Source organism: Bufo gargarizans, chromosome 1 (assembly GCF_014858855.1).
Source record: "Bufo gargarizans isolate SCDJY-AF-19 chromosome 1, ASM1485885v1, whole genome shotgun sequence".
Classification (NCBI taxonomy): Eukaryota; Metazoa; Chordata; class Amphibia; order Anura; family Bufonidae; genus Bufo; species Bufo gargarizans.
Window position 1 is genome coordinate 41,135,601 of NC_058080.1, and position 17,492 is coordinate 41,153,092.

The window sequence follows — 17,492 nt, forward strand, 5'->3', positions numbered from 1 at the left end:
CTGGTTGTGTCTGGTATAGCAGCTCAGGCCCATTCACTTCAATGGAGGCGAGCAGCAACGCTATACACAACCCATGGTGCTGATTTCAGAATTCTGAAAAAAAAGCAGCCATCTTCCAAATCCCGAGCAACCCTCCGAACGCCTGATTTTACTCCAGTGAACCTGTGTGTTGTCAGTGCGGTGTCACCATCATGGATGATATGAGTCGGTGCAGGTCTCAGCCAACGCAAAACATGTATTTTGGCTGAAGACAACAGTAGACATCACAGTGACACAATATTACGCTACAGTAAAAGGACGAGGCACTCATTGTGTGACGGGTGATAGCGGTGGACGGGTAGGGATACACTGATGGGGCTTCAAAAGGACTCTCAGAGCAACTGCAAAAAAATCTGATTACTAATGCCGCTCGACATGTATTGATTCACACAGGAGGCGGCAGGGCTTACAGGGTCAAATCTCACCCCTGGCAGTCAGGACCCTTGCTTACATATATTATTGGGTGTGCGTGCCAGTTTGATTGAAGACTCGGCTGCCAACCCCTCTATATAGGTTGTACAACATTAGTAAAATGTGTGTGTTTTCTTCCAAAAACGGTGCCACAACTGTCCACAGATTGTGTAAGGTATTACTGCTCAGTCCCATTCACTTAGATGGAGTTTAGTTGCAACACCAGGCACAACCAATGGACAGGTGTGGCGCTTTTTCCCGGAAGAAAGCAGCCATGTTTTTCTGATCCTCTACCCCATGCATCCTCAAACTGCGGCCCTCCAGCTGTTGCAAAAGTACAACTCTTAGCATGCCCGAACAGCCTACAGCAGGGCATTGTGGGAGTTGTAGTTTTACAACAGCTGGAGGGCCGCAGTTTGAGGATGCCCGCTCTACAACTACTTTAAGACTTTACAGAGGCAGATTGTCCATTGGAACCAGTGTGTCTTCAACTTCAGCAGAACTGAAGTTCAGATCTTTTGTCTCTTACTGCCTTATTAATCAGATTTTCTAAAACAAAATTCTGATGGAGAATCCTTTGAATCTGTTTTGTCAAGTTAGACGACACTGCGGCCACCACATTATAGTGCGTGTACTATATAATTAGAACATTGTCTAATGACAAATAAATTCACCTAAACACAGGGCGCAGTGTTAAAAAAAAAGTGGGGCAGACCCCAATCGACCAATCAGATTCAGTTAACTTTGAGGTTATTAAAAGTCAAAGCTGTGACTTGATTGGCTGCTATGTGTATCTCCTCCATTTTTCCTGTGCACTAGTTTTAAAGAAGCACTCCCACTAAAATAAATGTTTTATCTGACCTGTTAGAAAGGTTCATGATGTAAACTGTAGCGAAGGCAATTTTCTTACAAGTATTTGTGAGTTATAACCTCCCTTCTGTTCCTCAGCTGTGTCACCAATGCTCCAAATAACACAGCATCTTATGTGTGGGCAGGAAGCCAATTTCTCTCTGTATACCTAAGGGAGCCTCAATGTCAGTCTCAGGCTTAATGCACACAACTGTATGTATTTTGCGGTCCGCAAAAAAACGGATCCGTAAAAAAATACGGATGACGTCCGTGTTCATTCTGTATTTTGCGGAACGGAACAGTCCTATCCTCGTCCGTAATGCGGACAATAATAGGACATGTTCTATTTTTTGGGCGGAACAGAAATACGGACATACCGAAACGGAATGGACACGGAGTAACTTCCGTTTTTTTTGCAGACCCATTGAAATGAATGGTTATATATACGGTTCGCAAAAAAAAAAATGGAACGGACACGGAAAGAAAATACGTTCGTGTGCATGAGGACTAATAGGAATAAATAGAAATGTAACTGACTTTCTGACCAGTGTCAGTTGGAGATTAGAGTGCTGGTCACGTGACACATCTGAGGATCGGAAGGGAGGTTATAACTCACAGATACAGTTCACTGGTAAGAAGATTACATTCACTACAACATGTACCTTTCTCACAGGGAATCAAGAACATTTGTGGGAGTACTACTTTAATGACCTCCTCTGTCAGCATAGTTGCCCAAAGTCCCGAATTGGCAGGGACTGTCCCTAATTTTCAGAGACAGTTCTGACAAAATTGGGCTGTCCTAGGTTAAAAATGCGAAGGTTTTATGTATACCCTGGCCATAAATGGGTGGTCCCTTATGGGATTTGTGTGTTTCCAAATTTATCAACTGCTATGTTGGTATGTCTTAGTAGGCCTCAAATATAAAAGAAGATGTACCCATAGCAGCCAATCAGATCACTGCTTTCTTTATCAATATGCCTTTTGCAAAAACTAGGTCTAGTAACACAAGGAGTTGGATACAAGATGGCTGCTTCCATTTGTAAAAAGCATGGGTTGGTGAGGGTAGTGACCATTTACCTAAATACTTGTTCGTTAACACTAGTCTTATGACTATTTGGGTGCTGGCAGGTCACCAAATAGACCCAGTCATGTTAGAGTAGCAAGATGATATAGTAAATGGATCTGCAGAATAACCACATTTAAAGGGGATTCTTCACAACTTTGTAAAAATTGTTTATTAGGGGCTTATACATTTTATAAGCAATGAAGATCTCAGGTTTGCAACCTCAGGCTGATCTCTGTGATCAGGAGCCAAGATCACAACTTGGAGACCAACCTGAAAGGTTTATGACCACTTCCTGTTCTTCTCTCAAAAAAAAATCTTTATTGACACTGTACTAAAGGACCTCTCCCTGTTCTTCATTAAATAAACTTTATTGACATTTTACTAAAGGACAACTTTGGTACTTATATTATCTATTACTCAGTAGATATACTGTCGATGACATATATAAATTGGTACAAAGACTTCTACATAAGATTGACCCCTCAGGTTTAGTTTTTTTACACTTGGTCAATAGTTTTCTGTCTTTCCATAAAATGGTGGCCTCCTGAACTAACTAAACTTGCATAGTGTTCTGTGGTGATCTCAGGTCAGCAGACTTGGAAAGATTCTGGCTATAATACAGACTTATGGGGTCATTTATCAAACTGGTGTAAAGTTGAACTGGCTTAGTTGCCCATAGCAACCAATTAGATTACGCCTTTCATTTTCCAGAGGAGTTGTGAACAATGAAAGGTAGAATTCCGATTTATCAAACTGGTGTAAAGTAGAACTGGCTTAGTTTCCCATAGCAACCAATCAGATTCCGCCTTTCATTTACCAGGATCTGTCAGAAATTAAAATTGGAATCTGATCGGTTGCTATGGGCAAATAAGCCAGTTCTACTTTACACCAGTTTGATAAATGACCCCAATTGTGTATCATAAGATGGACCCTGGATATAAAAGTATAGACATCGAGGGAGATTTATCAAACTGGTGTAAAGTAGAACTGGCTTATTTGCCCATAGCAACCGATGAAAGGCGTAATCTGATTGGCTGCTATGGGAAACTAAGCCAGTTCTACTTTACACCAGTTTGATAAATCTCCCCCTTAGCCTTTTGACACAAATTTGCCTAAATACACCCCTTTCACAGCCCATTTGGGACAGTTGAACATTGGGATTTTCAGGAAGCCCCTTTAAGATTTAGTAGGACCAAGTTTCGTACACTAAATAAAATACTTATGGGATCTTGATTCTCATTCAATCTGCAGAGGCTGCAGCGAGTACAGTTCTCAAATTTTTTTTTAATTTCACCTGCAACGTCTCTAACAAGAGGCCCCAACATGTGGGATGTAAAATACAATAGAAAAGTCCAGCTTTTGCAGTGGAAATGGCTGTGGATTTCATCTCTGCATTGCAAAGGGTGAATTCTGTTGTGGAAATCCGCAGTGTAAATTGATAAGATGCCAATTTTAAATCATTGCCGCAAGTCATTAAAAAAAAATCCTTAGCGTGTGGATGAGAATTCTTGCAATCTCATTTTAAGACGAGAATCCATGATGGCAAATCTGCACCACATCCACCATGTGTGAACACGCCTGTACCGTTACATACGACACCTATAGACTTTCATTAAAATAAAGGTATACTGTATGATATACCAGTACTTTTTTTTTAAGATTAGTTGAATAGCAGCCAAAAAGACACTTTCAGCATACAACATGTAAGCCCCGCCCTGGGAACAACCTACTTATTATCAATTATTGCAACGGTCCAGGCTAATATACAACAGTCCTTATTTTCCTACGCTGTGGTTCAACACCTGTGGAAACTACAACCCTCAGAATGCTCTGCCGGCTATAGGTAGACTTTTGCAGGTGTCTAGAGCCACAGCCAAAATTAACGCACCCGGGGAGTTTGATAGTTTTTTCAATTTCGAGACAGTAAGCAGGGACGCGTTCAACATTTTTGTTTTTTTATATTTGTGAGACATTAAGAATTTAGTAGATTTTTTTTCTATTTTTCATAAATAATAGTGAAATAAATATTATGTACAACAGCTATTTACACATAGTACTACTGCATTGCTGCCACAAGCCATATTAGTAAACTCAATAGAGTCCTGATCTTTGATGGAAAAGTGGGTGTGACCATATATAAGGGGCGTGGTCACACTTGAAATAAGCGTGACTTATTAACTACAGTGCAGAATCCAGGGCCTGCATTATAGGGAGTGTGTGTAACTAGGGCCTCCACCACCTCAGGGACCTGAAGAACCTCTACCACCTTAGGGACCTGGAGAACCTCCACCACCTCAGGGACCTGGAGAACCTCCACCACCTCATGGACCTGGAGAAACCTCCACCACCTCAGGGACCTGGAGAACCTCCACCACCTCAAGGACCTGGAGAACCTCCACCACCTCAGGGACCTGGAGAACCTCCACCACCCTACCTGATCGTGCTACTTCCAACCTGGTTGTTAAAAATCACAACCAGATCATCAGAGAGCAAGGGAGTCAGAGGCTGTGCATGTGTGTGGCCTTTAAAGAGACTATCTGCTTTGGACAGATAGAAGGGTCCCTTGACAATACCAGGCCCATAAAGTGTCCTCCTGCTGGGACACCCAGCGATCAGCTATAATGTGTGGGGAAACCTGGCGGTAAGTGTTCAAATTTCCTTACAGCGCCATCTCAGGAGAAATGAAGCATTACATAGTGCTCAGGTGAATCAATTGGACGTCTGTGTATTGAAGAACAGGACGTGTCCTCCAGAACAAGAGACGCTCTGGCCAAGGGTTGATGATCCTGAACCTTCTTCTATTCCCTCAAACTTTACTAATAGGACAAGCCCCTGAGATCTAAGACTGGATTCACAAATGCTGTTTTTGAGTTAAAAGCAGCAGTGGATATGAAAGGAAAGAAAGATGTAAAAATATCTATATATCTTCTCTCTTTTGTAGCTCCCATAGACTACAGGTTGGGGGAGCCATCTGCATCCTATACAGCAGGTGATAAGTGGGGTCCAGGTCCCAGAGGTTGGATAGGAGCTCAGGGCATGCTGGGTAATCAGCTGGCAACTTTTTATTTTTTTGGGGTTGGACAAAAGCTTTTATGTAAGATCTTCAAAACTGTCTCCGAATGATACCGGAGATCTGAAAATTGAATTCATCTATGAAAGAAGGATTTTTCACCCAGAAACATGCTAATTATTGTGAATTTCTTGAACAGCACTTCACTTTGTCTCTTGAATGGAAGGTCTATCAACTTTTATTTGGTTTATTACTCAGGTACATGGTGACATGCTCTTTTAAATTGTATGAGAATTGGTGGTGCTGGTGCACATTTGTCTATGGATTATTTTTCCTGACCATAATGGTGGAAAGTGGTACTGCAAGTGGTACTCTAAAATACAAAAAGATTTGGCGAGAATATCCTGTAAAAATGTCAGACTGCTTTTTAAGTGTGGCGCTGTTTCTGGAAACCAAACCAGAGCCTCTTTTTCTACTCTCATACTACTACCTTGCAGGATGCACTGACAGCTGTTTATTCCATCTGGAACGTAATTTCGGACTAGTCCACTGGGGTAAACCTACCCGCATTGCCTAAAGATCACAGGTGAAGCCGAGACATAAAAAAAGACAATCATAATTTATACAAACAAAAAGTAAAGATGTAGCAGGTACAGAGAAGAGATTTCCGACACACATGGCTATTCATTGTCATCAATAAACCAATACTTAAGATGGGCATCAGGACGCGGACGGGCACTGCTCAGGACAACGGCAGCTTCCACGTCGTAGGCTCAGGGGGCTGCAAGGTCCCAGCAGGGCTCACAATCAGTCAGAAAGCTCGTCATGTCTTCAAAGGTTCTTGGAGCAGTTTCAAGCAGCTACGTAGTGAAAGCTGAACACTGACAGATCTGATGAGGGAGGTAAAGGATTCGGGTGAAGTCATGGCTGATTTGTTTCGTTTTTGTGAATTCTAGCGCCACCTTGTCACATGGTGCAAATTGCTCCTTTAAGGCAGTGAAGAGACATTCTGTGGTTCTTGATGTTGGCTGCATTCATGCAGTTTCTGTGTTAGAGGCAGAGGTAATTTTCTTCCTGAATCGAGGCTTATGGACTCTGGGCGGAGGCTGAAGAACAAAGGATACAGGAAAAATTATACAACAATACAATATTCTAAATATATCTATTCGTATCTATTTTTATATCTATATCTGTCTATGTATATATCTATTAATATCTATCTCATATCTATCTATGTACAGAGATTTCTGTGATTTCTAAGGGTTAATCATCTATTTAGATCTATCTAAGCACTGTTTAAGTCCAAAATGAAAATGTGTATGGTGTGCCAACAGTTAAATTCCTGATCCTGGAATATAGTTTATAAAATTCCAAAGAAAGCACAGCACTCCCAGATTTACTGAATACACAGTGATGATTTATTCACCCATCCATGTAACAGAGAAATGTTTTTGCAACAATGTTTCATGGATGGGGGAATAAATCATCACTGTGTATTCAGGAAATCTGGCAGTGCTGTGCTTTTGGATTTATCTATGTTTTTGTCTTCTATCTATCTATCTATTATCTATCTATCTATCTATCTATCTATCTATCTATCTCCTATCTATCTATTATCTATCTATCTATCTATCTATCTATCTATCTATCTCCTATCTATCTATTATCTATCTATCTATCTATCTCCTATCTATCTCCTATCTATCTATCTATCTATCTATCTATCTCCTATCTGTCTATCTATCTATCTATCTATCTATCCCTCTACCTATCTAAAAAATGCAAAAGAAACAGCAGCACAGTCGATAAAATGATCCATCCAGGACAATAGTCAGTAGTCCACTAAAAGATCCAAATATCAAAGATGAGGAGCACTCCAAAGCTAGTGTATAAATGGACCTGTTGCCTTGGGAATAAATAGGTCCATCACCCATACACTAACTTTGGAGTGCTGCCTCATCCTATCTATCTATCTCATATCTATCTAATATCTATCTATGATCTATACAGTCATGTGAAAAAATTAGGACACCCTTTGAAAGCATGTGGTTTTTTGTAACATTTTTAATAAAAGGTTATTTCATCTCCGTTTCAACAATACAGAGAGATTAAAGTAATCCAACTAAACAAAGAAAACTGAAGAAAAGTCTTTTCAAGATCTTCTGTAAATGTCATTCTACAAAAATGCCTATTCTAACTGAGGAAAAAGATAGGACACCCTCACATGTATTCCCTCTTAAATTGGCTCAGATCTCACACAGGTATATCACACCAGGTGCACATAATTAGTAGATCGTTACTCTGCATGTTGAATGAGGCTTGCCCTATTTAAACCTCAGACATTTAGTTTGGTGTGCTCCTGACTGTTGAAGTGAGAGTGAGCACCATGGTGAGAGCAAAAGAGCTGTCAGAGGACTTCTGAAAAAAGATTGTAGCAGCCTATGAGTCTGGGAAGGGATTTAAAAAGATCTCAAAAGATTTTGAAATCAGCCATTCCACTGTCCGGAAGATAGTCTACAAGTGGAGGGCTTTCAAAACAACTGCCAACATGCCCAGGACTGGTCGCCCCAGCAAGTTCACCCCAAGAGCAGACCGCAAGATGCTAAAAGAGGTCTCCAAAAACCCTAAAGTGTCATCTCGAGAACTACAGCAGGCTCTGGCTACTGTTGATGTAGAAGTACATGCCTCTACAATCAGAAAGAGACTGTACAAGTTTAACTTGCATGGGAGGTGTGCAAGGAGGAAACCTTTGCTTTCCAAGAGAAACATCGAGGCCAGACTGACATTTGCCAGAGATAAAGTTGACAAAGACCAGGACTTCTGGAATAATGTTCTTTGGACAGATGAGTCCAAAATTGAATTATTTGGACACAACAGCAGAGGACATGTTTGGCGTAAACCAAACACAGCATTCCAAGAAAAGAACCTCATACCAACTGTGAAGCATGGAGGTGGAAGTGTCATGGTTTGGGGCTGCTTTGCTGCAGCAGGACCTGGTCAGCTCACCATCATAGAATCCACGATGAATTCTACTGTGTATCAGAAGGTGCTTGAAGAACATGTGAGACCATCAGTTAGAAAATTAAAGCTGAAGCGGAACTGGACCATGCAACATGACAATGACCCAAAACATACTAGTAAATCAACCAAAGATTGGCTGAAAAAGAAGAAATGGAGAGTCCTGGAATGGCCAAGTCAAAGTCCAGATTTGAATCCCATTGAGATGCTGTGGGGTGACTTGAAAAGGGCTGTACGTGCAAGAAACCCCTCAAACATCTCACAGCTGAAAAAGTTCTGCATTGAGGAGTGGGGTAAAATTTCCTCAGACCGATGTCGAAGACTGGTAGATGGCTACAAGAACCGTCTCACTGCAGTTATTTCAGCCAAAGGAGGTAACACTCGCTATTAGGGGCAAGGGTGTCCTATCTTTTTCCTCAGTTAGAATAGGCATTTTTGTAGAATGACATTTACAGAAGATCTTGAAAAGACTTTTCTTCAGTTTTCTTTGTTTAGTCGGATTACTTTAATCTCTCTGTATTGTTGAAACGGAGATGAAATAACCTTTTATTAAAAATGTTACAAAAAACCACATGCTTTTAAAGGGTGTCCTAATTTTTTCACATGACTGTATATCTATCTAATATCTATCTATCGTCCTACAGGGAGCACAACACAAAGGGTTAATGTCTTGCTCCTTATGTCTAGGACAGAAGATGTTACAATTACAGAACTCTGCAAAGAATCCCATAAAGCCATAAATGTTAGTATGTGCATCAACTGTGGACAATGTAGGAAAAGTCTGCACCAACTGTGGACAATGTAGGGGAAGTCTGCACCAACTGTGGACAACGTAGGAGAAGTCTGCGCCAACTGTGGACAACGTAGGAGAAGTCTGCGCCAACTGTGGACAACGTAGGAGAAGTCTGCGCCAACTGTGGACAACGTAGGAGAAGTCTGCGCCAACTGTGGACAACGTAGGAGAAGTCTGCGCCAACTGTGGACAACGTAGGAGAAGTCTGCGCCAACTGTGGACAACGTAGGAGAAGTCTGCGCCAACTGTGGACAACGTAGAAGTCTGCGCCAACTGTGGACAACGTAGGAGAAGTCTGCGCCAACTGTGGACAACTTCGGAGAAGTCTGCGCCAACTGTGGACAACGTAGGAGAAGTCTGCGCCAACTGTGGACAACATAGGAGAAGTCTGCGCCAACTGTGGACAACGTAGGAGAAGTCTGCGCCAACTGTGGACAACGTAGGAGAAGTCTGCGCCAACTGTGGACAATGTAGGAGAAGTCTGCGCCAACTGTGGACAATGTAGAAGAAGTCTGCGCCAACTGTGGACAATGTAGGAGAAGTCTGCGCCAACTGTGGACAATGCAGGAGAAGTCTCCACCAACTGTGGACAATGCAGGAGAAGTCTGCACCAACTGTGGACAATGCAGGAGAAGTCTCCACTAACTGTGGACAATGCAGGAGAAGTCTGCACCAACTGTGGACAATGTAGGAAAAGTCTGCACCAACTGTGGACAATGTAGGGGAAGACTGCACCAACTGTGGACAATGTAGGAGAAGACTGCACCAACTGTGGACAATGTAGGAGAACTCTGCACCATTGCCTCCCAGCTGAAGGTCTCCAGTGCAGACATGGTGCAGAGATTGTGGAATAGTTTACTTCTCAGCAGGGCCGATGCAAGGATTTTTGCCGCCCTAGGCAAAGATCCATTTTGCCGCCCCCTCATGTCACTCACTCACTGACAGACACACACACTGACAGACAGACAGACACGCACTCAGACACTCACTGAATGACGTACACATACACTCACTGACAGACATACTCACTGACAGACACACATACACTCACTGACAGACAGACAGACACACACTCACTCACTGACAGACATACACCTACCCGCTGAAATACACACACACACACAGAAACTCACTGACAGACACTCACTCACTGGCAGACAAACACACACATTTACTCACTGACAAACACACAGACACTTAGGCCCCTTTCACACGGGCGAGTTTTCCGTGCGGATGCGATGCGTGAGTTGAGCGCATTGCACCCGCACTGAATCCCGACCCATTCATTTCTATGGGGCTGTGCACATGAGCAGTAATTTTCACGCATCACTTGTGCGTTGAGTGAAAATCGCAGCATGCTGTATATTGTGCGATTTTAACACGACGCAGGCCCCATAGAAGTGAATGGGGTGCGTGAAAATCGCATAGCATCCGCAAAAAAGTGCGGATGCGGTGCGATTTTCACGCACGGTTGCTAGGAGACGATCGGGATGGAAACCTGGTCATTATTATTTTCCCTTATAACATGGTTATAAGGGAAAATAATAGCATTCTGAATACAGAATACATAGTAAAACAGCGCTGGAGGGGTTAAAAAAAATAATAATAATTTAACTCACCTTAGTCCACTTGATCGCGAAGCCGGCATCTCCTTCTGTCTCCTTTGTTGAATAGGACCTGTGGTGAGAATTAAATACAGGTAAAGGACCTTTGATGACGTCACTCCGGTCATCACATGGTACGTCACATGATCTTTTACCATGGTGAATCACCATGGTAAAAGATCATGTGACGTACCATGTGATGACCGGAGTGACGTCATCAAAGGTCCTGTTGCTGTAATTAATGCTCACCACAGGTCCTATTCAACAAAGGAGACAGAAGGAGATGCCGGCTTCGCGATCAAGTGGACCAAGGTGAGTTAAATTATTATTATTATTATTTTTTTAACCCCTCCAGCGCTATTGTACTATGCATTCTGTATTCAGAATGCTATTATTTTCCATTATAACCATGTTATAAGGGAAAATAATACAATCTACAGAACACTAATCCCAAACCCGAACTTCTGTGAAGAAGTTCGGGTTTGGGTACCAAACATGCATGATTTTTTTCACGCGAGTGCAAAACGCAATACAATGTTTTGCACTCGCGCAGAAAAATTGCGGGTGTTCCCGCAACGCACCTGCCTCTAATCCGGGCCAAAAATATGACGCCCGAGGCCTTACTGACCGACAGACATCCACACTCACTGACAAACACACACAGACACTCAATGACAGACACACATACATTTACTGACAGAAAGACAGACATACGTACACTCACTCACTGACATAAATACACAGGCAGACACTCACTCAGTCAAACACTTAAACACTCACCTCCCTGGGGTCCAGTGTGGTGCAGCTCCTCAGTCCTCCAGCGCGCCGTTTAGTATGCCGGGGCCGGAATGACGTCATATTCTGGCATCACAGAGGGCGCACAAGGGAGGAGTGGGGAGCTGCTAGAACAGCCTCCCTTGCCGCCCGCCTCCTCTTCTCCGGTAATTTACTGGCAGAGCAGGCACCTGCCATCAGGGTAAGCAGATGCCTGCTCTGCCATATTTAAGAAGGACCTTCACCTCCTGGCCTCCCTGTAATGGTGCTGGGGGCGGCTCAAAAGCCGCTCGCCCAGGGCTGCAGCCCCAGTCAAGGGGAGCCCACCAGGGCGCCCCCAGCAGGCCGGTGCCCTAGGCGAACGTCTAGTTCGCCTATATGGTTGCACCGGCCCTGCTTCTCAGCAGTCAGAAGTTTTCACTCTCTGGTCCTTTCTGCTCATATCTCTATAAGACGTTTGCTTATCTACAACTCCTTTACCTCATCTCCTGCCTCATCCCACCTGGATGTGGACTATGTTTCTGTGAACAGGGGGATTTGCAAGATCTTTGTTTCATGGTGGCGTACCTTCATTATTAAAAGCTGTACTAGCTTACCTTGAAATGGTTGCACCCAGGGGGAAAAAGCCCAAAATGGAGGGGGGGGGGGGGGGAGTATGGCAGGAGTGTGGTTCCAGCCAGACAGGTAACATTATGTGGGAGCTAGATTACAGCCGTGTCTTACGGATCCTGCAGTCTCAGCTCAGCGGGGGTAACCCCCTAAGGTAAGGCTATTCCAGTGGCCAGTCTGTCTGGGAAGACTTTTTTCTGCCTGTCAGGTTAACCCTATGGTCAGAAAGATTATTTCCTTCTGAAACATAATAATTCCTTGTCTATGGTGGAGAGCAAAACTTCTTTGGCTTCAGTTTCCTAGTGTCATAGGGATTGCTTCTCCATGAAGTCTTGATTAGTCACTAAGATTGGGGGTCCATTCATAGAACCATATCCGATTTTGCGGATCACAAGTTGAAGATCCATAGGACATAGATCCGCCGTGGGCATTCTGCATTAGCGGTTCAGAACTTCCTGCCCTATATGGTAATGCCCATTCTTGTCTGCAATATGGAAAAAGGTGGGACATTTTCTATGTCTTTCGGGGGCGGTGAAATGGATGTGCGGATGTGGGCGGCACACTGTGTGCTGTCAGTGTCTCACAGTCCCATTGTAATAATGGGTCCGCATGGGATCAGCAAATAGCAGGAATGAAAAAATGATTTCATGTGAATGGGCCCTCAATGTGCCTTTCAGATCATGCGATCCCCATAGACACTCTGTGCAGAGGGACATTCTGTTAGCGCCATTTTTTTCCTCACCAAATTGATTCTAAATAGAATTAATCGTTGTTACAGAGGGGTCTCCTTTCCACAATATACCTCTAGGTCTAGTTTCATTCTTGTCATTTTCATTCGAGATCACCTAAGAGGGGCTCAGAAGGGTCAGATAGAGAAGAGTAAGTGCTATGTGTTCAGGCTCTCCAAGCACTAGAAAGTAAAAATTTGGAACGGGGAAACTTCAAATTTAGGACACCAGGCTTCCAGTGGGATTACAGAAACTTTTCTCAAATTGGGCAAGGATTACGTCAGACTCCTGGATAGAATCTTTTACCCAGGTCACTCCCTCAGGTTAAAGAAGTTGCCCCCCAAGGCAAAATGGTCAACCCTTCACAAAGCCTCATATGGTGGTTGTTTCAGAACTTCACAGGAAAATCTTGACCTCTTTCTGAGGAAATTTCTGGGGTCTTTTTAAGAGTGTATGCAGTGCCAAAGCCACAGGTAAGATGGAGGTTAGAGCGGACGTGTTTAAATAAATACCTTCTCGGAACAATTTCATGATGTAACATTCACCAGCAGGACGATTTTATAGCCAAGATCTCATATATATACTTATATGCACGTTACTGCCAACCCATTGCAAGTTCTCAGGTTGGCCCATCACTCACCAGGGTATCTCATCTTCAAATCACTGGCCTTTGGTTTCATCGCCTGGTGTTTTTACTAAGTAGTGGCACTAACTCAGCCCTTAGCTTCCAGTTAGACTCCAGAAACTGGTTGCTTAAGCTCTCATAGGAGCGGATCCAGAAATCAAGGTGGATGTGAGTTCTAAGGTCCCATCACCAAGTGCCAGTGGAGGAACTACAAATAACTGGGCCCCACACCAAATATTTGAACAGGGCTCCCCCCAACGACTTCTGCAAGCCCCCCCCCCCCCGGTCAACGGCCGCTCCTGTCGCTAGTCGAGATCGCTATCAGGCCAGGCAGACGCTCTGTCTACAAATATATACTTTCCTGACCTCTCGGATAGAAGCCGTAACATGGGCATTAGTGCACATTGCAAACCAGCATTGTTTCAGGAAGAAACCAATGTTTATCAGGTCTGGTTCGTCTTGTGGTGACCAAGCCAGAAACTCGGGAAGACCTGTATTGATGGCTTCGTCCAAGAAATACTGAACAAAGTAGATTTTTCTGGCCATTCCGATAACTCTGGTCAGGAAGTACACTTCCACATTCTTTGAGTTCAGGGGAGGCAGTCTCCTTAAGAGATGTATCTGTGATCCAATATCAGAGACCTAGGAGCAACATATCTAACTCTTCATTTAGGGGAGGCTCAAGAATCAGTCAGTGGGGGCAGCAAACAGAATTTCTCCACCATGTGCTATATCAACAATTGGCACAGGACTTGCTCTTATCCATGGTAAAGTCAATGCAGTCACATTTTGACTTGGGCAGTGGAATGTCAAACCATAGACAGCCATCCACATTCAAGGTATTCTGAATATTCAGACGGATCTGTTAAGTAGGTCACAGTTGAAGTCTCAGTGACTGTATTTTTTACAGATTGTATGCAGATGGGGTACCCCCATTTAGATGCTAAGGGGAAAAAGCCTCCTATACAAAGCTCAAGAAGTTCTGCTCCCTGAATCTAGCCAATCCACCAGAAAGAATAGATGGCCTTTCAGTTGGGAAGGAATTTTTCATCTAAATTTTCCTCCATTTCCTCTCATATCCTGAGTGCTCAGGAAAATAAGACAAGAGTCTCAGCCATAGCCATAGTGCTCATCTGGCCAAGAGGGCATGGATCCCTCACTGGTTACAACTTTCCAGTGGAAATTATTGGAGATACAGTCCAGCCGAACCTTCTGATTCAAGCAGGCCTACAGAATCCACCGGAGATGTTTCAGCTTATAGCCTGGAATCTGACAGTTCAGGACTGGAGAAGAGCTTGTAAGATGTTGTGGAGGAAACTTTGCAGAACCCTGATCGGTTTGAAGTCTTACATTTTTTTACAGGAAGGTTTCCAGTTTGTTTTAAAATCCAACACTGTAAGAGTGCATTTCAAGACCCCCACTGCTTGCATAGATGGAGTTTTTGTGCATTCAAATTTTTTTTTACGTTCTTTATTCAATTTAATTTAATCGGTAAGCCTCCTATTCCAGCCTGGGATCGGGCTGTTCTCCTCAAGACCCTGGTTGAATCTCTATTTCAGCCACTTACAGAAGCACCAGTAAGGTTGGTATCTTGGAAGGTTTTATTTCAGGTGGCAAGTGCATCAGCCAAGAAGGTGTCAGACTTTGCAAGGGCCATATCTGAAAGAACATCAAGAAGACTCGATTTTAAGGTTGATGCCCTATATTCTACCAAAGCTCTCATCTGACATGAATGTAAGTTAAGAAATTCATCTGTCAGAAGCAGCTGAACAAAACAAGCTTCATCTACTGGTCATTGGAGAACCAGGGTCCTTCAGGTCGGCTGACCAGCTGTTTATATAGAGAAGTATAAAAGCCAGCAAGCCTACACTGCTTGGATTAAGAATACTATAAAAGTCTGCTTCTAAATTCCGAGTACTCCAGTTACCAGGTGGAGTTACAGCGCACTCAACTTAGTCCACTTAGTCGCTTGGGCAGAGGAAAGAGAAAAAAAAACATTGGCTCAATTATGCAGAGCCTCTACATGGTCTTCTCCATGAATCTTTACAAAACAATATAAGTTGGATGTATCTGGTGCTTGCCATTCAGCCTTTGACAGACAAGTGATTATTAAGGCTGCGATTTCGACCTCCCCTTGTTTAATACTGCTTTTCAAATCGCTTTGTGTTGTGCTGCCTGTAGGACGATAAGGAAAGTCTAAATTTGCTTACCGAAATTTATCTTTCCTTGAGTCCAAAGGCAGCACAAATATCCCTCCCTCAAAAAGACATTGCTTGGAAAAAACACATCTACCTAGTGGGTGTGCACTCCTTTATAGGGGGGGGTTAATTAGGCTGATTTACTAATGATATATCTTCTGTCCTAGATGGGAGGAGCAAGACATTAACCCCTTATGTTGTGCTGCCTTTGGACTCAAGGAAAGATAAATTTCGGTAAGCAAATTTAGACTATCTATCTATCTACTTATGTACTTTAAGGAAACAGTATAGCTTAAGAAACATCAGAGCACTGACAGGCCCCACAGTATCCCGCCAGCCGGTAGAGATGGGGCAACCCCTTTAACAAACTTAATCATAATATAGTTGAACCTATATTTACAGATGTTTATTTTATGCTTCCTAATATTAGATTTTATTGTGTGTGGAAAAATTCTCTATTTGCTACATGGAAACCATTAACATGCTGCTGATAGATGAGTTATTGTATCTCTAATGGTATCCCACTGTGAATGAGCTCTGGAAATGATTGGCTCATAACACCTTATTGAACCTCCTCGTCTAAGGGCAGAGCCACACAGGTCAGCCCTGAAGGCAACTGAGAAATGCCCATGACGCGGCTGAGATGTGGCCTTCTGTGCGGTGTGAACCATGTGGCAAGTCACGGCGGCATTCTACTAAAGGGGTTATCTACTCCTTTTATATTGATGACCATCAATATGATCTGTGGAGGTCTGAAACCCCACCAATAAGCTGTGCTGCAGTAGCTCCGGCGCCAGAACTCAGCATTGCTCTGTCAGTTGTGTCAGTGGACGGAGGGGCTTACTGCAGCACTGCTCCCATTCACTTCGGTGGGAGCAGTGCTGCAGTAATTCACAAAACCACACACCCATTAACAATGAACACCAAATAATTTGTTTCAAATTAGTTAACAGAATACTGCAATGGCGTGTCTCAGCCGCGTCATGGCCATGCTGTGTGGTCATACTGTTTGAATGGCAGAAGTATAGCCACATTTTTCAAACTGATTGTTAACGGTCGCATAGTTTTGCATGTAAAAATGGTGTTTAAATGCAAAACCACAAGGTCATTAACAATTTTAAAACCACTCTGATATGTGATAAAAATGCATGTGTGGGCTCTAAATAAGGACTAGCCTATCGCAGCCACACCAATGTGGTAGAAATATTGGTAATATGTGGTTGTGTTGACCCTTCAATGTGAAAGCTCTCTGGTGCGCCAAATCCCAGCAGAGGACACCCTCTGAGATACCTTGTGCCTTAATAGGACATATTGGCAGGTGTTGAACAACTCTTTGAAGGCCATAGACACCTTTAAGGGCATTTTCTTATTATTACATTGTACTAATTTTCAGCTAAAAATCATCTTTTCAATTGCTCTTTATTAAAAATTGTTATCCCCTTTCTCTGTACAGCCTTGAGATTCTCTAGTATCATGCTCTGTTTATACCGCTCAGCTTACAACTCTTGTCTCTGAACTCCTTGCCTCATAAACACTTATTAGAGCTTAATTCTTATATCTTACTGATAAAAATTTGGCTTATGGCTCCTTTACACTGCTCCGTGGAGCAGATGATTGTCGGGAAGGAACGCTGCTCGTCAGTAAAGGAGAAAGCTGCAGTTACATGCAACAATCTCCTCCACAGTATGGGGAGGAGTGATCGTTAATGCCATCCTTCGTCCCCATACAGTATCATTGTTTGCCAGCAGCACAGTGCTGTTTAGACGGC

General features: G+C 43.1%; 1 protein-coding gene across 4 annotated transcripts in view; it reads right to left on the bottom strand.

Moving 5' to 3' along the window:
- Positions 1-2,508: 2,508 nt before the first annotated feature.
- REEP1 (receptor accessory protein 1) overlaps positions 2,509-17,492 on the bottom strand; it is a 98,539-nt gene continuing 83,555 nt past the window's right edge. For all 4 annotated transcript variants that reach the window (XR_006390095.1, XM_044295206.1, XM_044295173.1 and 1 more), the window contains one exon: positions 2,509-6,481. Coding sequence is in view for 2 of the 4 variants with exons in the window: in XM_044295173.1 (XP_044151108.1) it covers positions 6,410-6,481 (72 nt within the window). In the remaining 2 variants the exon portion in view is untranslated. The remainder of the gene's footprint in view (positions 6,482-17,492) is intronic.